Below are 22,010 nucleotides of genomic sequence, written 5' to 3'. Positions count from 1 at the left end.
TGCCTTGACCCTGATGGGAGTGAGGATTAGGGTGGTTAGTTTAACGGACGTAGGCTAGTAAGAGCTGTGCGTGTAAACCTCACTACCCTAGCTTCTGATGCTTGAGGCTGCTGTCTTTATTGTCCTTGTTAGCGGGTGTGCCTCCCACACCAGAGACCCCGGTTACTGGTTACATACGTGTGTGTGTGTAAATTGATCTTTTTTTATTTATTGAGTAGACATAAATATATTCACTTTTTGTTTTTTCAATGAAAGAAAGAACTTCATGGATTGATGAATACTCCAAATTTAATTAGATTTTGTTGTCCATGCAAATGTTCAATATCCACAGGAAAGCTTGTTGTTTTTCTTTTGTTGTTTTGTAGTGGACTGGACATATACACTGACCTTGATATCTGTCAACCTTACAAGTTATTATTGTGATCAGTTTGTACACTTTTCCATTTTCTCTATTTTTGTGCATGCATATTTTCTGCCTAAGCCAGAATTTAAGCGCACAGTTGAAGTGCACTTGCTGTAAACGGGCAGTGAGTCACCTGAATATTACAGTCTTCCTGTTCTCACTCACTTGCAATGACATCATCCTTTCCGACAGCCGTTGGGCTCAGCATTCCTGCACACACTGTTGCTGCGCTTCTCAACCTTGAGATCGCAATGGCTAATTTAAAGATGAATTACTGTTCTAGAAAACTCTAAAAAAGAATGTTTTGATTAACATGTAAGGAACTTTTAGTTTATAGTGTGTAAGCTTTATACAAGCCTGTCCGATTGTTTTAAGCCCGCATGCAAACTTCATTAGTCAGTGCAGGACAACACATTGCTGGCAGGGATTTCATTTTGCTGAAATGCGGGGATGGTTTCAGATGAGGATAAGGTAGAGACAAATCACTGACTAGAGGAAGAGGATTGAAATAGACTCAAAGTGACTCTGTTTCTACGGTAACTGTGGATGGGGAAGTACGAGAGATGAGAGCGAGGCAAAACAAACGCTGGCGCTGCCTCCGTGGCAACAGCTACATCATTGGTTCTTGTTTCATAGTAAAGACCTGTTAAAAAAAAAAAAATCACAAGAGGCCCTGGAGACACCTCCCTCACAACTGCATGTTGCATCAGAAAGATCCTACAAGAGGAAGCGCAAAACACACACACATACAAACACATCACATGCTCCACTTCACCCTACAGCCCCCTCCTTCCTCCCCGCTCTCCCGCCAAAACATCTCAGTGAGTAAATCCTGCCTAGAAACCAAACAGCTGACTTCTGCCTCTCTGTGATTGGTGCAGCTCCATAGCAACGGTGTGTGTTAATTCAGCCAATCAGGCGCTGAGTTTTCTGCACTTTCAACCAATAGCAGGCAGCCCCAGCTTACTCAGGCAGTAACAGTGACTTGGTAACTGTCCGGAAGAACAGAAAGCAACTGTGATTGGTGAGATCCGTGCTGCGCCCTCATTGGCTGCTCATGACGATCTCTCAGTCATTCATATGTTTTTGCGGCTGCTCTCTTTTGCCCTGAAGGGATACACCCACAGCAGAAGGTCAACTTCTCTTCAACCTGATTGGCCGAGCAGCAACGTGGACTCCTAGTAACAAACCACAATTGCTAAAACAGGGTGTGGTCAGGCTTCTGTCAGTCATCCAAATGCTAGCCAAACATGATGTTGTTGCTGCCGGTCTGCTCATGTTAAGAAGTATTTTGTGTGACAAACAGGCCTTCATTAACACACTTTTTGCTCTGGGGGTAAAATTCATACAAAATGTTCACATATTTGTATTACTGCAACAGTGTTTGCTAAGATTCACTGCTAATATTTGCGTAGCTCCTGTTCGACATCTGTCAGTTTGGTTGTTTACATTGGTTCTCTCAGGAAAAAACAACAACTTGCTAATGTCTTTGGTTACTTTTTTATTTGGTAACACTTTATTTTAGTGTCCTTGTTACATATGTTACATGTACTTACCATAGTATTAACAGTAAATTATGCTTAATTACATGCAACTAACCCTCAACCAAACCCTAATCCTACCCTAACCCTATAGTAAGTACATGTAGTGGCTTAATATTACTGAGTACTTAAATGTATAATTACATTGTAACAAGGACACTGTAAAATAAAGTGTTACCATGTCTTTTTAGCTGCAACCTATTTTATGTCTAATTTTAGTTTTGAGCCATTTTACAATCTGTATATCACACATTTATCATTTTCAACATCATATTTGGGGTCTAACTGGTCCAGAAAGTTTTAACTTGTCATTCTCCTGTGTTTAAACTTTAGATGTGTGTAGAGCAGTGCGTGATGCACCTAACAAGAAGAACGAGTCCCCAGATGAATGAGCACAACCGAAGACGAATCAGAAGTGACATCATGGTTGTAAGATTGCATGACATCATGCTTCAAGGTAGACAGATTATTATTTTAAACTTGAACCAGAAGGAACTGGCAAAGCAATTAGCAGTCTCAGTGATCTAAATAAATATAATCAGTTTAATAAATAAAGCATTTTTTAAAGCTAATTAGATTATTTTCAAATACATTGGTACAGCGGGCTGCTTTAAACTATAAGACACATTGTCAATAATCTAAGACTTGTGCCTATACAGATATTCAGTCCAATCTATGATTTATAAGGAAATCTCTGCCTGTTTTGCCCTGACCACAGTATTCAGAGATCTTAGATCGTTTAGGATGCCTGTAAAAGACAGTCACACTTCTAATTCATAGAGTAGCCTACTTGAAACAGTGTTGTTATTAACTAAAAATATATATTTTTTAAAACAATTTTAAAAGATCATAAATTGAAATAAAACTTAAATAAAATATTTTATTAGTAAAATATAAAATATTATATGAAAAAAAAGTTTTTAACTAACCAACTAACTGAAATAAGTTGAAGTACTAAACTAAAACTGAAATAAAAATTTAATTAAATAAATGTATTAAAAAATAAAATGATAAAAGCTATATAGAAAATAAATATAAATAAAAAAAATAAAAAAAAAGTGAATTCAAAATATTAATAAATGCTATAAATGATAATATAATAAAAATAATTTAAAAAGGAATGAATATCAGTGTATAGTATCCTACAGTAATATTCCCTGCTTATTTAGATGATAAATTATTTACATTTATACATTTAGCTGACGCTTTTATCCAAAGCGACTTACAGAAGAAGAGCAAAGCATTCATCAAAGAGCCAACAATCGTAGTACACAATGCCAGGTTTATTAGACAACTGCATTAGGAAACCAGCTGGAGAAGAGAAGAAATGCATATTTTTGTGTGTGCATTGGTTTAAGAGTGTGAAATCATTAAGTGCTTGTGGAAGATGTGCGTCTTCATCCGCTTCTTAAAAGATGTGATGATCTCAGCAGTTCGGGTGGAGGTTGGCAGCTCATTCCACCAGAGAGGAACCGAGAGAGAGTGAAGGTTTTGGAGAGTGACTCTTTGCTTCGTTGTGAGGGAACAACAAGACGTCTCTCATTCAGTGACCTGAGCTGGTGGGAGGGAGCATACATTTTATTGTAGTGGGTTGAAATATAGAGGGAGCTATTCTAGTGGTTTGTCCTGAAAGCCAGCGTTAGAACTGAGATCAGGAGGGGTGTGACATGATTTCTCTTAGGCTGATTGAAGACTAGATGAGCTGAGAGGCTTAGTCGTGCTGGTTGGAAAGTCCGCTAGTAGAGCATTGCTGTAGTCCAGTCTTGAAATTACAAGCTTTTGGACGAGTAGCTATGTTGCATATTCTGACAGGAAGGGTATCCTAATGTTATTGAGCGCAAATCTGCTTGAGATGTGGGTGGAAAAGCTCAGCTGATCTTTAAACACTTCCCCCGGTTTCCTTGCTGTCCTGGATGGTTAGTGTTGTGGACCCCAGTTGCACAGTGATGTTGTGGTCAACTGATGGGTTTGCAGGGATTACAAGGAGCTCTGTCTTCGCAAGGATGATCTGCAGATGACGCTCCTTCATCCAAGCAGAGCTGTCTGAAAGGCAGGCAGAGATATGAACTGAGACAGAAGGCCCTATCATACACCCGGCACAATGCAGCGCAATGCAAGTGTTTTTTGCTAGTTTCAGCCCGACGCAGTTATCATTTTCACGTCCTGCGCCACATTGTTTAAATAGCAAATGCATTTGTGCCCATTTGTGCACACATGGGCGTGTTGGTCTGAAAACGAGGTGTGCTCTGGTGCATTGTTGGCACGCTGCTATTTTGAGGCAACAGAAATAGACTGAGCCATTAACCAACTGAAACCTGGTCTAAAGTCAATGGCGCAATATTCATTTTTTTGTTATTTAAAGAGCGCGTTAGTAATGTGCGCCTATAGGCGGGTCCACAACGCGCGTACACTCTGCTTATTAAACACATACTGTAGGGACGCACAGCAGCACACAAACATGCCACATATTTAAAATAAAAGGATTACAATATAAAAGATAATTATCGTGTACATAAAGATATGGTGGAATCCGGCTTGTCGCGTATATGTTCTGCTTGCTCACTTTTAGCTCGTGCACGAGCAGATCCGTTTGCGCTCTGGAGACGCGTTCGGTCTTTCCACTATCAAATTACGTCATGTAAATAGCGAATTTGCCATGGCGCGAGCACAACTGGCATTTAAAGGGAATGGGAGATGAGACTCTGATTGGTGTAACACACGTAAATCCCAAAACACACCCATGACTCATTAAGAGAATAGGGACAAACCTTTTAGACCATGCGCCAGGTGTGCCGACTATTTTTCCCGTCGTTAAACAAGCAAAAGTGGATTCGGACACGCCCTAAGTGAACTTGCGCTTTAGACCATGTGCTTAGATCGTTCAAATAGGGCCCAGTGTGGTCATCAGGTTAATTAAAGATTGAGCTGTGTATCATCTGCATAGCAGTGGTAGGAGAAGCCATGTGCCTTTATGATTGTGCCCAGTGAGGTTGTGTAGATGCAGAAAAGAAGATGACCAAGCACTGAACCTTGAGGCACACCGGTGATTATTAAATTTGATGTTTGAATGTTTCTATTCATCAGGTCACCTTCAAGATGATATAATTAGGTAATTAGCCTACTGATGCTAGAGATAAGTCAAGTCACCTTTATTTATATAGCGCTTTTTGCAATACAGGTTGTTTCAAAGCAGCTTTACAGTGATAACAGGAAACTAATGCAACAAAGTTTGTTTTGGCTGTACAGCAGATCTGGGGAAAACCGTGATGTCATCGTCCAGCTCAGTTCAGCTCTCATACAATGGTGTCAATGCAGGCAGAGCAATAATATTGTTGAACTCTTTACTAGACTAGCATATCCATGTCACTCCATATCTGACCAATTTTGGCGTTACCATAATGTCCTTTATTACTTTACAGCTACTTTTTATTTGTAATTGGACAATTAAAAATGCTGTGGCACTGGCAATTTTAGGCTCATGTTCCTTGCAACTTTTGTACAAACGTCAAAGATTTTAAGATGGTAAATAGTGTTAAACACAGCTGAGAGTACCAAAACTACTCTTATTGGTAGCTGCAATCATATAGTAGTAAAGTATTTTTTTTTTAAATGTAAAAGAAATTCCGTAAGAATACATATAGGCTATAGCCTATGAGTGTGTATAGAAAACACTACTTTGGAAATCCCAGAGATGATGTCAACAACAGCAGCTCCGGATCAATGGAAACATTTCCACCCTCCGCCGGAGCCCAAAGGGAAGATGGCGACAGGTGATGTCAGCAAACTGCAGCCTGGCATCCAATAGGGTCCCATGGGATCTCCTGTGTTGAGCACCTGCATCCTATAAACCTGTGCGGGTTCATTGAAAAAAAAATAAACAGATGTCAAACCACCCTAGGACCACAAATACAACTGGGCTCTAAAAATAGAAAAGAAAGCAGCACACATTCCTGAGGTGTGAGATAAGCTGTTTTGCTTTCAGATGTGTGTTGAGTCATGTGTCCCTGCAAATGTCAAACAAAAGAGTTTAAGTGTGTCCTATAATAACTGTAATCCATCTGAACAAATTGTGTCAGGGTTGGAAATTCTTTTACGTCTAATACTTAAAATCTTCTTTATTGAGGTCAGATCTCAGTTTAAACATTATTTCCTCTTTCAGGGCAGTCACTTCACTTCACAGTGTCCAAAAAAAAATGTTATGGCGTGCTCTACTGGTGAAACCCTGACACTGCATCGAAATATCAGCATTATATTCTCTCTCTGAGGAGAATTGAAATGTCAAATTGAACACCTTTCTGAAAGTACATTCCAAAATATATTACCATATAAATGTAACAATGATTTGTTAGCTCATAAAGAAATGCAAAAAAAAAATGAAGAAACTCTTTAACAGAATGCTTACAAATATTTCACATAATAACATTTGAAATTATATTTTCTAGCAACTGTTTCATAGAATGACCCCTGACATTATACCCGATATTAGTGAGAATCAACACTACAAATGAAGAGAGGAAATGTTCAGAATGACAGAACACAACACACAAACAAGAAAACAAAACGAAGAGCTAATGAATTCTTAAACACTGTTTTAAAAGTTTTGTTTTATGAGCTGAGGATGATATGACCATGATAAGGTAATGCATGCATAATGCCTACTGTATCATATTTGATATGCAAGTTTCTAAGGCCTCTAAATGATCACCATAATCAAAACCTTGCTGAAAAACCTGTTGAACAATCTACCACATGCATGTCTTCTGCAGTATGATTCATATACATTTTTAGCATGTAAAAATTATTTATACATTTTTATGAAGGAAACATGAGAATCACTTTTATAGTGTTATTAGCTAATGAAAATTACTGGACTGAAGCAACTTATGTTTACTTGATTATCCATCTTTTTTTTCTTTTTTTTTCTTTTTTTTAGAAAATCACGTTAAAATGTGAGTATCAAATTAGGAACGGTTATTTGTTCATCTCTCAATCATCATTATATTGCATTGTGTTATATTTGCCCTCTACACTAAAAAAAATACAGAGCTTTGATAATAAATACAATCTTAAGACATATTATTTGAAGATAGAGTGACAACTGATATTTATATATGCATTTTATGTAAGTAGTCTGTTATGTGACTATACTGTTATGTTATTATTTAAATTACAAGCTGTCAGAATTTTATCTTACTTCCTGGTAATATAAATATCAGCAACCATACCAAATTGCATATTTTTATTTTTTTTGGGCCTCTGGATAAAATTGATTTGTTGAAGAATTAGCTACATATTCTTACTATATGAGCTATAATAGCTTGATCCATCAAATGTGATTCTATATATTTTTAAGGTTTTGTCTAAAGGTTCGATAAACTGAAGAAAAAAAAAACTATTTTATATGTCAGGCTTTACAGGGTTAAAGTCAAATACAGATCAGACTGCATTAAGAATGTTGACACAAAACTGCCAAGCTTTGAATTATTATGCCGTTTACCAACACAAAATGTGTACCGAATATTGACAAAATGAGGAATTTTAAATGATCCAGATCAGGTGATTGACAATATGCAGAATTAGTGGCAGCAGTTCATAAACATGATTAAACTGATATCGCTCTCTCATACATCACACTAAAGTACTTCTCAAAGAATATTTGTTTGAAAAAAAAGGTGTAAATGTTGCAAGCCATTAGTCAAATTATTGTGATGCTTTCCAGTCCAAATATCAAAAAAAAAAACTTAAGATGCATTTATTAAAGTAAAGTCTTGTTTTCTGGGGGGGAATCAAAATGAAGTGAGTTTTTGCTTAAAACAAGCAAAATGATCTGCCAATGGGGTAAGAAAAATAATCTTGTTTCCATTTGAATTAAGATTATTTTTCTTAAATTAAAATCTCACTTAATTTTCCCCCCAGAAAACAAGACATAATATCTCATGGCATTTTACTCATAAATGCATCTTGATTTAAGAAATTTTTGATATTTGGACTGGAAACAAGACAAAAATACTAAGAAAATATTTTTTGTGTGTTTCAGATCTACAGAAAGCCTTTTGAAATGTCCCGTAAACTGACAAGGTTGCATTTGTTCGGCTGTGGCTAAACCCTCATTTGTTAATCAGATGAATTACCATTTACACTGAGCTTCAAATGAACAAGGGTTTCTATTTACTAATTCGTTGTTAGGCATCGGGAGTATGTTTGTGTTTGTAAGACTGCGATTTTATCTCTGCTATTTGTGACAATCAGTTGTACTGATCTTTTGTGGTAACAACGACAGTGATAGTAAATCATCAGTGATGTCAGTGATACTTTACATTTTAACCACAAAATGGGACAAAATGTCCCGGTTAGTCACTGTAAATAATGGAAAAAGTTACAAACTTCTAAATTTCCTAAGTTTAAAAAATCCTAATGATACAATTTCATAAAATATAATGAAAATAACGCTCAATAAAATAATAAAATAAATAATTAATGCAAACAGCAAACCAAATATATTTCTTTGTAAAAAAAAATCAGGGAAAGTTTCTTGAAAGTCAGTTTCTTTATAGCCACACATACTTTAAATGTGCTGACTACAAAAAAAGTTGAAAATATATATATTAAAAAAAATCACTTGGGAAACCAGCAGACCAAGTACAAGCAATAATGTAAAATGTAAACAATCTTTTTTTTTTACTAAAAACAAAACTGTCAAATAACATACCAACATGTCAAACCACTGTTATTTTAAATAATCATTCATATAAAACTACAACATTTAAAATCCATGACTTGTGTCTATTGAACATTTTTGTATTTATATTTCCACTGTCACATTTATTATCACCTTATTTGCTTCTTTATCATGTTTGTTGATGCTTGTGTTCATATAATGATGCCTGTTCTCTTGTGCGTCATTGTCCAGCTGAATATAACCTCATGTTTACGTTCAACTTTACAACATTAACCCCGGAAAGCCTGCCGAAACTCTTTGCTTATATAATCATCTAACAGAAAAGATCATGACGGTGTCTCGTCCCGCTGTTCTCCGTTAGTTAGCTGGTTTGCATGAAGAGATGTGGTTAACAAAAACAGAAAACCACAGCGGGAGGGAGGAAATGCTACATGCAAAATGAAGTTCCATCTATATCTGATGAAATGACACAAGTATTTGGAAAGACTCAACGTCTCTTCACCAGGTAAGAAGTTTGTTTCAGTTCTATTATAACGTGAAATATAGAGTTAAAATAACATGATGCAGTTCAGTAATGGATTTTACATTTTGTTCTACGCTGGTTTACTTTTGATGTTTTTGCTTTTTCTTTTTCTTCTTTTTTATAGTTTTGAATAAAAGCATTGTAAATGTAAATGTGTACCTCACTGCATTGGGAGTTAAATTGTTGATTTATCCCAGATCTTTGGCATTTGACTTAATATTACATTACACTGTATCAGAGAATGTGATGTTGGATTCTCTGTTTAGGACAGTTCTTTTTCAAAGGATAAAAAAATAATTCCTGTCTTTTAATCTCATTGGCCATGCAAAAACAGATTTTTTTTTTTTTTTTTTTTTTTGGATTATTTAACCAAAATGTGGTTATTGACAATCTGTATCTTATAGAAACTGCTTGTTTTTATTTGTTTTTATCGTCTATGAGCAAAAAAAGAAAGAAAATGTTTTACACTTTTTTTTTTTCTTGAAGCTCTTCAGATGTTTTTGAGAAACTTGGAGATCCTGTCAGGGATGAAGTGGACACTCTGTGGTCTCCTGCTTATACCTGCCATCTTCTGCTTACCTACAATAGATTGTATCAGAGCCTGTGTGCATAGCCGTAATCCCCAATTTTGTAATAATAATAATGCCTTAGGGTTAGGGTTAGGGTTAGGGTTAGCTAACCCTCTCTCACCAAACAATGGAAAAGATGCGGAGAAGCACATCTTAATACTCGGTACTGATGGTTTCATTGGATACATGAGAACAGGTGATTCAAATCAGACACGTTAATGAAAAGGGAATGTAAAATACTGGATGTAGTGGGTAAATATTTCTATTATGTAACATAAAAGTTACTTATGGTGGCTACTTTGTTTATCATTTGTTCTTTAAATAGGTGATTGCTGGAACATAACACAGAGCCAATCTGATATTTGGTGCAATTCTTCTGGATCGTTAGGTGAGGAGAAACCAAATGTGCCCTAAACAACATATTAAAGAGAAACCTTCTACAAGCATGTATAAACATTCCTCAATATGTATTTTGTTTTGCATGTAATAATGTCAAAACAAAGAGAAAAGAAAACCATAATCTTCTGTGCCATTAATATGTCTAGAGCAATTTTTAAAATCTCAATGTCATTAACTCAACATGCTTAAAGTTTGCAGTGGTCGTCGATACTGGACAGGAATAATCTTAAAGTTGCAATGAAATGGACAAATCTTTGTGACGTACATCTGAGTGTAATAGATTATTGCAAAAGAAAAATGTTCACTCTAAAAGGTTAAATGGAAAAGTTCTAGATAGAAGTAAATGAATTAATTAAAACTAAATCCATAAAATATCAAGCGCTTGACAGAAGAATCTTTACTTTTAAGAATGTAGGATGGGAAGTCAAAGGCTTCATACTATATTCATACTATATAGAACATACTTTTGTAGTGGTAAGTACTTATTCAACAGAAGTACCTACTCAGAGAGTATGCAAATTCTGGATGCAGCAAAAGACTCTATGTATATGTATATGTATATATATATATATATATATATATGTATTCCTTGAAATGAACTTTGGAGAAGTCTGATGTTTCACCCGAAGACTAAGCTTTTACAATAAGACCAAGAACATGCATTTAAATGTAAATAGATGGGGTGAATTGTTTTCTAAGGCCACGTTGTTTTTGTGTGTTGTTGTTTTTTCAGCTGGGAGGAAAGCGTTCAACATCACAGTTTTTTCATTTGAAGAAAATACAACCTCACCATCTACAACAAACGGCAGCGGTGGGTCTGAAAGTAGCCTTTCCTGTCTTGATTTTTTGGATGAGCTGCTTAGAGCCACTATCCATAATGAAAACCTATTAATGTTCTTTGGGGAAAAAAATGTTTGAGCCCAGAGTAACCTTGGTTTCTAACCTGTTGTTTTGCAGATTTTGGTTTGTCTTTATCTAAAGACTCTAAAAACTCATCATACCAACTCAACATAAGCAGATCAATTACATTAGATCAATGTTTAATAGATGGGGCCTGCAAAAATTACACTTGGACAAATTGGATTGCAGCAGAAGGTGAATGAAGAATGTTTCATTTTGCTTATATTTATTTGGTATGCTTTTTAGAAATATGTGATAACAGTGGTTTAAAAGGCTCTTTTAAAATGTATTAATTTATTTATCCAGATTGTGTGCCATATCAAGTGTTCTGAGGCCATATGAAATGAAACTGAACTATCCGTAATCAATTATTCAATTAAAATATGTAAGGATTATTAAATTCAATTTGATGGAATTTTACTATTAATTGAAATGTGTAAATCTTTAAAAAAGGCTTAAAAATGTTGAGTGTAGCTTAAAAAAAAATATTTACATGATAATCTATTCACTGAGCACAGAATTGGTTGAAGATGAAGTTAACCTCAAATGACAAAATATATTCACTCGGAAGAACCTGCAAAATCAAAATCATACAGTATCAAAAGGTAATAAAAATTTGGGTTAATCCGTTCACAATTACTCACGCAAAACTCATTACTGCTAACACTTGGTATTTAAACTGTTTGGGTTTGCAGGAATGCACTTGTAGTCACATCGTCCACCTCCGAAAGTGGTTGAAAGTGTACAACCATAAAAAGTAACGCAATTATTTTTTTAAAGAGTGACTCAAAATTGCAATAAAGCATTTCTTTTAAAAGTAACTTCCCCAACTCGGATGACAACACGTAAATGAGGCCAAAACGCCACATGCTGATTTTCCCTTGGATCATTACAAACCATTCAGTTTTGAAGTGTGTAATCCTTGTAGTGTTGATTGAAAGTTTTCTTTAAAATAATTTACTGAAATTACATTAATTCACTTTAAGCGCAGGTCAGATATCTGTTAAGAGCATATTTTTGTTCTCTTTATTAAAGGTTGTAATTGGACCCTTCCAAACAAAAATGACATAAGTAAGCATTATCCCAACAGTCTAAATATGATCTAAAAGATGTATACAGTAAGAGTGTCATCAGCTGCTGTATATGCTATAATTTTGTGTGTTGTGTATGTAAGATTGTAGTATGACCTGCCTGAATCCCACAAAGGCATGTGAGAGGGCAACATATGATTCCAGCTGCAGGGGTAAGAACGTGCTTCAATATGCCTATTTTTCTAAATCAGACGTTTCTGCTTTAATCACTTTTTGAACACACTAAAAGTGCCATTTAACCACAATGCTGTATATACTGCTTTTAATCATTCCTTAATAATCATATCTTCATTTTTATGTTTTTACACAGATGATGATGCAGGTGATGAAAGTAAAATGAACACCATTAAGATCTATAAAGGAACTGCAACTTGTATTAAGTGTGGAAGTCCTTTTCAAAAGGTGGAAGAAATCCAAAGTATTCCCCCAGCAATGGCAAATCTATTTAATGATACTAATAAAGGAGAGACAAATGCTGGGGCAGCTGCGTAAGTACTTTTTTAAACATACGTGATTTAAGTCTAATCGTTTTTGTTTTTTTTTAAGATGTTTATTATGCAGGCATCGGTTTATCTTTTAAATTGTTAAATAAATGACCATATTCAGGAGGTTGCTGTACTTAATATCGCAATTAGGGGATATACATGAGTTTTTTTGTTTGTTTTTTTTCATTTCATAATAAGCAGTTCTATCCATATTAAAAAGGGGAGACTGGGGCTAGTTGTCACAGGGGTTTATCCCATCTAACCCTCTATGTAGTGCCTTCTGTCTTAATGGTTGTAAATTGTACCATTTTCTTTTTAGTTTTCTCTTATATCAGAGAAATAAAACACAAATCATTTTGTATCTTGTTCAGTGTGGCCATGAAAAATATGACCAATCTGCTGTCTCTCATGGGGAATTCGACCACAGCATCTATTTCCATGGGTAGCGTTAAAGGGGTTTTAAAGAAAATTCAACATGAGTCTGATGTCAAGGAGTCTGCTTTCATCTACTCTGCAGAAACTGGCATCAGAGTAAGTGTTAAGATGACAAACATATGCACATCTTGTTTAACTCTGCATAATGTGGTGACAAAAATGTTTCTCTCTTAAAAACATAAGATGTACCTCAGCACTGAAATCGCCTTATGTATACAGGTTATAGAAGATTTTTCCATACTAAAAGAATATCCCAGCGCTTTCACTATTCCGAAGGAAGCCACACTGCAAGCGTTCAACAAAAGTGCAGGAAATGCTTTTCTGGGTGTGTTCAGATTTCCCAACATGTCAAAGGTATAAAAGAAAACTTTGATTTTTCAATTCCTGTGTACAGAAAAATGAAAGCTTAGGCCTGTTTCATGACGTACACACAGGTAACACACAAGCATTAATGCTTAACTACAAAGGCTGTCTTGCGTTAAGTTTATGTTTATATAGAGTGTTATGTTTATATTGAAAAAGATATATGAAGGTTTACAGTGCAATCATGATAGTGATTCTATCATGCTACACCTGGAAAACTAGGCTTTGTCAAGTTTTACGATGTCTTTAAATGATTTTAACTCGTGCGTCATAACACAAGAAATGTTTTGGCTACTTTTAAATGAGTGATTTTAGTGAAACTAGACATTCTTGCGAACAGATAATCAATAATACCTGTATTCATAAAATATGTGGTTTAAAATAAAAATAAATTTTGTAGTCAAATCAAATCCTGAGCATCCTGAACATTTAAATTCCTGTTTCACGAACAGTGTTAAGACTACAGTGTTAGGACAGACTACTGATATTGATCTTATTTAATCTATTTATTAATGAAAATTAATGTTTCTTTATAGAAGCCTGATTCTGTTTCTCAGCAATCAAAAATAATCCCATTTAATTTTGTATTAAAGGATGAAAACAACAGTACGGTTTTGGGGAATGAAGTTTATGCAATCGAAATGGGGACACAAATTTCAAATCTGACTGAAAACATCAGTTTGGCCTTCAGCAATAAAGAGGTAATGTATGATGCATGGAAAAAAGTATTTGTTAATATTCTAAATGAGTCTAAATCTTATTTTCTACATTTCTTATTTATTTCTCTACAGAGCATGATGGGAACTCCTGTCTGTCACTCATGGGATGGAAAAGGTCTGTGATGCTTTTGTGTTTTTATATATTTAAATACTTTGAATTAAATGGAATATGGATATGATAAATATCCATACAGTATATCAAGAATATATTATTCTTAATTATTTTAAATGAGTAAAAAAATTATAGCTTAATAAAACACTTTATTTAAATCTTAATGGAACCAGGGAATTGTCTATTGTGATTCATATTCATAAATTAAAAATGAAATTTTATGAATATGAATCACATAAACTATGGTCCATTCCCTTGTTCCATAAAGATTTAAACAAAATGTTTTATTAAGCTCTATTTTTTTACTCTTAAAATTCTTAATTCATAATATGAATAATATGTAAGGATTATTAATTTCAATTTTATGGAATTTTATTACACAATTAAAAATTGTAAATCTTCAAAGAAAAATGCTCCAAAAAATGTTTTGAGTGTGGAAATATAGAAAGCTAGTTAAGAGTCTGAATACTTCAAGCCAAGCTTTGGAGCATGAATGTCGATTTCTAATCATAAATCAGCCATGATGCCAATAAGCATTCATTAACTCTCTCTAAATCAACTCAAAACTAACCAGTCTCTCCTTTTCACATAGGAAATAAGCCAAACTGGACATCTGAAGGGTGTACTACTGTTTCTGATGGAAAGAAGATAACATGTAATTGCAACCACTTGACTTTCTTCGCTGTGCTTATGGTAGGTTCTCCGTTTCCTTCTGGAATCGTGAAGTTTGACTCAGATTATAAATTCTCTACTGCCCCCTTCAGATTTATGTTTATTTATTTTACTACATTTGTGGTATTGCAAACGTTCTGACAGACCTGTGTAACTGAACAATGTTTTAATACAGGCTCCTCCAGAAACCATTTCCCAAAGTGACCTTGAAGCTCTCACCTACATCACGTACATCGGCTGCGGCCTCTCCATGTTTTTCCTGGGAGTCGGATTATTTATTCACTTCCTCTTAAGGTGAGACACGAGTCTCTGTACCACTGTTCACCAATGTGAGATCCCCAATATGATCTCATCAATCGACAGCATTTGTGGCGTACTGCTGATTACAAAATAATCTTACAAAAAATCATGTTTCCTCTAAATTTCTTGAAAGTGCACCTATTATGATTTTTAGGTATCTTTCATGTAATGTGTAATATAGCAGAGAAGGGAGGGGTTTAGAGAGACTGAATCCTTTATCAAACTGTGAGAAAACGTGATGCTGAAATGTTTTATTACACGAAAATTGAAGTGTTTTGGATTCATGTCAAATGTTACGCTGAAGCACTGACAGTTGAAGTGAATGGGGTGAAAGTGAAGAGCTGTAAAGTTGTTCTCTGCGTTTTAGGTGTTGCATTGTCATGGCAATGAAGCCACAAACTTGCATATAACTTTACCCAGAAAAGATTAAGCAATTTTGTTTACACTAACATTATGTTAACATGCATGTTGTTAACATCTTGTAAACGTTGAGTATTTTAACATTAACAGATTGGTCACATTCACTTCCATTGAAAGTAACTCACTATAACCCAGATTTGTAACTTAAAAAAAAAGGGGGAAATGAATTAATCCATTTTAATCAACAACATGCCACAAGTGCTCTGAATTGAGCTTGTACTAAACTCAGAATATGGTGGGTTGCACAAATTAAGGGTTAAAGCAGAAGTATGTCATTTGGATGCGGTTAACCTGCTAGTTAACTGTTAAATTAGAACCAGGATCAAAGATTTAAAGTTTAAAGTAAATTTATTTTCAAAGTTAATCCGTAGTTGTGCAACCTACCCTGAAACATTTTTAATTCACAAAGCACGGAGCCAAAATGCTAATTTCGTTTATGCATTTTAAATTTCAGGAAATCGAAGGCCACTAACTCAGCCCACGTGCTGATGAATCTCTTTTTTGCGCTGTTTCTGCTCAACCTGGCCTTCCTGTCTAATGAATATGTTGCACGTGCGAATAGCCACAGCGCCTGCAAGGTCATGGCTGGATTCATGCACTACAGCTTGCTGGCCAGTTTCTCCTGGTTTGCGGTGGAGGCTTTACACCTCTGCCTGCAAATGGCCAAACACTCAGTCGTCATCAAACATTACATCCTCAAGATCTCTGTGGCTGGGTGGGGTGAGTTCAAAAACCTTTACTTATGCATGCTGAATTATGTGGCCTTTGATCAGATGCACAATTTTGACTGGCAAAATTCCCATAAACTTGAAGGCTTTTGACGTGGGCCAGTAAGCAACCATTCAGACTAGGCATCATCATCCTGGGAGATAATATGCTCATAGAATTCATGTCATATGTACAGATAAAAAACTAGAACCAAGGTCTGATATAATCCTCTATCCAGACTATTGATTCTTATACCACAATTGCATTGTCAACTATTTGTTTCAGTTCCTCCTGCTGTTATTGTCAGTATCATTTTCATCCTTGGCAAATATGGTGAACAGACCATACAGACGGACTCAAGCAATGTAACCATGTAAGTAGACCCAAAAATATGATGAGACATTATTCCTAAAATATAATGGCAGCCATACTGTATAATGATATATGCATGAAAACCTACACTCTTAAAAAATGGTGTATGATGATTCCACGAAGAACCTTTAACATCTCTTAGAAAAAATTATGAGGATGTTGAAGATCTCAAAACTGAAGTTTATTACAGCATGACATGGCAAAGTTAACAAAGCACCTTGGGTTCACCGGCTTCAGAATGAACCCAGAACATCCAAATCCCAAACCATTTGTCCTGTTACAGTTTACCACTCTTGATGTAATTAAAGTTGTGGTCTGTTTGTTAATGAAGTTGAGAAACCTCATTGTCTGAGATGGTTCACTGAAAGGTTTTATGGGGAACCAAAAATGGATCTTCACATCATTGCACAAACCCTCTTTTGGAACCTTATTTTTTAAAAGTATATTTTTACTGTGTGAGAAAAATGTCAAGCAATATATATATGTGTGTGTTTTCCTGCTGGAAGTGGTTACACTGTGGTCATAAAGGGATAGACAATACTCAGGTAGGCTGTGGCATTTACACAGTGCTCAGTTGGTACTAAGAGGCTCAAAGTGTGCCAAGAAAATACCCATCACACCAGCAGCCCGAACCGCTGATACGAGGCGGGATGGATCCATGCTTTCATGTTGTTTACACCAAATTTTGACCCTACGATCTGAATGTCACAGCAGAAATCGAGACTCATCAGACCGAGGAACGTTTTTCCAATCTTCTATTGTCCACTTTTGTTGAGCCTGTGTGAATGAATTGTCTCCTCAGTTTGCTGCTCTCAGCTGACAGGAGTGTAACCGGTGTGTTTACATTTACATTTGCATTCATTCATTTAGCAGACGCTTTTATCCAAAGCGACATACAAATGAGAATAGAAGCAGTTAAACTAACAGGACAACGATATGCAAGTGCTATGACCCTTCTCAGTTTAATCTAACGCAGTAAAAAAAAAAAATATATATATATATATATATTATATTATTATATATTATATTATATTATATTAATATATTTTTTATTATAGAATAGAATAGTAGAGAAAGTGTTAGTATTACTGGATCAAGTGCTCTGTAAACCCTAGTGATGATTGTGTGTGAAAAATCCCTGTAGATCAGCAGTTTCTGCAATACTCAGACCAGCCCGTCTGGCACCAACCATGCCACGTTCAAACTCACTTAAATCACCTTTCTTCCTCATTCTGATGCCCAGTGTGACCTTCAGCAGATCGTCTTGATCATGTATACATGCCTAAATGCATCGAGTTGCTGCCATGTGATTGGCTGATTAGATAATTGTGTTAATGAGCAGTTAAACAGGTGTGCTTAAAAAAGTGGGAAAATATTTACTTTCTATTACGTTGAGGAAGTATTGCTTTTCTACTCACTATTAGAATAATTTTAGATGTGTAAACTTTTTAAAATAAAAATCAGATTTGGTTTAAATTTTAGTCAATAAAATAAACTTTGTGGGTGTGGAAAATAATGGTCAGTAATCAAATTTAGATATTCTTCATGATTCACTTTATGGAAGTACATAGTAAATAGTTATGAGCATTAAAAAACAGATGTCATTTTGTCAACTTTAAACATCTGCACTATTTTCCCTGCAGGTGCTGGATTTTAGACAACACTGTCCACTACGTCGTGAACATCGGTTATTACTGCTTCGTCTTCATCTTCACCTCTTGCACCTGCATCGTGGTGCTGCGATGGCTCTCCATGCTGAAATTGAGCAAGTTTAACAAAGCTGGAGCGGTGAAACGCTCAGGAACCGCCTCCTTTGACATCAACACCATCCTGGGCCTCTGCTGTATGCTGGGACTCACCTGGAGCTTCACTTTCTTCAGCTACGGAAGTCTGAGGCTGCCCTCGTACTACATATTCACCATACTGAACTCCTTCCAAGGTGAGAGCTTTTCTGCTGAAAATTTAAATGCATATATTGCATATATTTCTCAGAGTCTGAAAACAGTTTGTTCGAAGGTCTCTAAGCCACTCCTTTCCGCAAAACTACACTGCTCTGATTGGTCAGATGGCTCAGTCTGTTGTGATTGGTCTACCAGTAAAAGTGCATGTCGGAAACCAACCGTTCACTTCCATATCTGAATTTCAGCTCTTCCACAGCGCTTGATACACAGTGATACGACAATGGCGTAGTTTTTTCCTTATTGATTCCAGCGCAAGTCCTCATCCTTTTGAAGTGCAGCATAATAGATTAGTAGCGCAGAAAACAAAATCTCGACACACAAACCAAACTCGTCCAGTCTCAGCTCAGTTTTTGAGGGTCAAAGTAGACGTCGTTCGCGGGCAGCCAGTGAAGACCCTATGTGGGCATTATGCAAATTTGTTACATTGTTACATGGCAGGAAGTGAGACTGGAATTACTGACGACTCGTATCTGCACTTCAGAATCTGTTCTTTCTTTTGGAAAACTATTTGTCATGCACTTTGATCTTTAAAACTTTGCAGACATTTTACATTTTACCACTATATTACACTCTACATGAGGTAATATTCAAAAAAGGTAATATTCAAAACAGAATAAGAGACATACTTTAAAATTATCATTTTAACAACATTTAGCATATAGACTATGTCAAAACTGAAAGACATGGGCTAAAACATGCTGTCACGAAACTGCTCCAAGACACGGACGTGAGATCCAAATGCAGCTTTATGTTAAGGCGTAATCCAGAATCATAATCAAACACAAGCAGAGGGTCAAGCACAGGAAGGCAGTCCAAAAAAACCAACCAACCAACCAACAAACAAACAAACAAAACAGGCAGGGGTCAGAGGCAAAAGAGTAATCCAGGGAACAGGGCAAGAAATCCAAAAACCAAGAGACATGAAACCAGGGAGAATGCACGGAATTGCTGTGTGACACTAAAACAAAACTTTGCAGTGAGTGAATGAGTGAACATGGTATGAATAGGCTGAGACTAACAGGGTGAAGAGACACAGGTGAATGCAATCAGTGATGATGCGTCTGGGCAGTGAGTTCTGGGAAATGTAGTTTGTGAGTGAAACATGATAGTCTGGTGTGGAGTGCCCTCTGGTGGCTCTCAAGGGCACTCCAGCTGGTGACCGTTACACATGCATTCATTTAACTGTAGAGCTCTTAAACATTAGATTAAATTATATTATCATTATATTATAATGTATTACCAGTATATTATATTTTATTAATTATATTATAGTCCAGTAATGGCTGTAAAAGTTTTTTTTAAATTGAGTCAAAACCGTAGGGTTCTATAGAGAAACCCATTTAACCATGAGTGTAAATAAGACTTTTTAAACAATCCATTAGACTTGGATCCACAAAAGGATATTTGTTTTTAATGGCCCTGCAAGTTTGATTAAACCATCAAAATATTTCAATAGGTTAAATATGAGGGGAGAACAATATTTTGTTCTTTGCCTGGTTTCTTGTTGTGCTCTGCTTGGATTTACTTTCTGATTGTTTTGTTAATAATAAATGTCAAACTGCACCTGGATCCAACACCCTGTCTTTACTGAAACACCTCCCATTATAGCGTAATGTGAATTGTAGAGTGAATAGTTGTTGTTTTTTGTGATAACACCTAATAGTAAATTTCCTGTGAAAATGTTACTTTTTTTTTTTTGCATAGTAAAATAAAATGCTTAAAGGAAAATTTTCACAGGAAATTTACTTGCATTACATTGTAATGACACCAGACAAAGAACATGAGAAACACTTGAGTATATATATACTCAAGGGGAGATTGGCGAAGAAGACACACCTGGGAACAATCATGGACTAATTAACAAGAAAAACTACAAAACATGGCACAGAACAGGAAATAACATAAAAATCCCCACATAACAAGGGGAATACAAGACAGGAATCATGACATGTGCAATATGCTCACAAAATCTTTAACACATTTTTAAAAATATTTGGATAAAGGGTGAAGATGTTAGTTTTCATAGGCCGGCCGGGCATGTTATATTATAAATACACTTTAAAAAATGAAACAAAATCCCATGTTTGTGGGAAAATGTCTACTGGAATTATGTATGCTGACCCATTATTCTAATATATTATAAAACATGCATAATATCACATTCATCTTGTATTAAATGCTTGTGTTTTTATAGGATTCTTCTTGTTCATATATTACATGAAAACGAGCAGCCTCTTTGGAGACTCGGCGTCTGAAGAAGACAGCGACAATACTGAAGACACCAACACAGAAAACCCATACGATAACCAAATACCAACACCCGCCAAAAAGACCATCTGAATGTCTTCTGTATCTGTGCATTTGAGATGTTATATCTGTCTATATACCTTACATTCATGTGCAGTATTATAGTCAATTCAATGCAAATTTCCTCTGCAACATATGTAGCTATTTCTGAATTTTTAAGAGTTTGAATTGAATTGCTGACGGCACACAGGGAGTTAAATTTACAGGAAGAGAAATTCGCTTTATTGCATTCTGTTTGCTACCTCAATTACAATTTAGAAACTAAACTGGAGTTTTATAGATGTTCCCAATTTAGTTCTGAATGGGGCACAACCCTGCTGAATAATTATATAATCTTCATCTCCAACAGTATGTTTCTTTTTCATGACTGCACTTAAACATTTTCTTTGAGAGACTGCTAAAAAAGTAGCAGGTTTTCATTATAATACAATGCTACTGATGTTCTTGTTTTACACTATATTATATTTTGCATGTTTATTTTATGGGGAAAGATGAATAATGGTTACTGTAGTAAAATAGTAGTAGGACATTTTTATGATTTTTAATCAGACTTTAGAACTTCAGACCTCTTGTTAGTGGCTTTTAGTTCCGCTAAATGCGTAAATGTAGAAATGCAGACAATAGGTTGCTATATTTTCAGTCTTTCACACATTAGCTATTGATATTGGTAGGTATACACAGCACATGTTTAACTTTCTGTGATGCCTTCGCCTGTGTTTGCGCTAACATGTTTTACTGATGATCATAAACATAAACCCTGAAAAAAAAATTATGAACCCTGAGTTTTTATTACATTTGCACAGACTTTTGAAACTATATCAATTATAATGGTTTAATTTCTAAAATAATGGTATGATATTGGTAGCCCGAAATTCAAACCTGTTTATAGCGAGGTCTATTTCAAATGCCCTCACAAATCGGTTTGCTAAAACAAACACACACACACACATTATGCAGAGACTCATCAGACCACAGAGCAGCAGCATATATATATATATATATATATATATATATATATATATATATATATGTATGTTGTTGATTTTATATA

The 22,010-nt window shown here is 35.4% G+C and overlaps 1 protein-coding gene across 1 annotated transcript; it reads left to right on the top strand.

Annotated features, from left to right (window-relative positions):
• The first annotated feature begins 8,532 nt into the window (after positions 1–8,532).
• adgrg11 (adhesion G protein-coupled receptor G11) lies at positions 8,533–21,718 on the top strand. The gene is made up of 18 exons (XM_081378765.1): positions 8,533–9,128; positions 9,633–9,911; positions 10,041–10,103; positions 10,848–10,925; positions 11,072–11,209; positions 12,050–12,085; positions 12,189–12,257; positions 12,416–12,593; positions 12,962–13,121; positions 13,245–13,379; positions 13,982–14,089; positions 14,180–14,222; positions 14,812–14,912; positions 15,067–15,185; positions 16,066–16,331; positions 16,605–16,692; positions 18,335–18,630; positions 20,847–21,718. Exons 2-18 carry the CDS (start codon positions 9,641–9,643, stop codon positions 20,990–20,992), a joined length of 2,295 nt encoding a protein of 764 aa, XP_081234891.1. The 5' UTR covers positions 8,533–9,128; positions 9,633–9,640; the 3' UTR covers positions 20,993–21,718.
• Positions 21,719–22,010: the final 292 nt, after the last annotated feature.

The sequence above is a fragment of the Scardinius erythrophthalmus genome, assembly GCF_964197995.2.
Source record: "Scardinius erythrophthalmus genome assembly, chromosome: 11".
NCBI classification, from domain to species: Eukaryota; Metazoa; Chordata; class Actinopteri; order Cypriniformes; family Leuciscidae; genus Scardinius; species Scardinius erythrophthalmus.
Note: the sequence above shows the minus strand (reverse complement) of the source record. Positions and strands in the feature narration are given on the sequence as shown.

What these genes read in the sequence shown, in the direction of transcription:
- adgrg11 (XM_081378765.1), top strand. Translation starts at nt 9,641, where the DNA reads ATGTTTTTGAGAAACTTGGAGATCCTGTCAGGGATGAAGTGGACACTC. An exon ending in ATATGATTCCAGCTGCAGGG is followed by an intron (nt 12,258 to 12,415) that starts GTAAGAACGTGC and finishes GTTTTTACACAG; the next exon opens with ATGATGATGCAGGTGATGAA. An exon ending in CTTTCTTCGCTGTGCTTATG is followed by an intron (nt 14,913 to 15,066) that starts GTAGGTTCTCCG and finishes GTTTTAATACAG; the next exon opens with GCTCCTCCAGAAACCATTTC.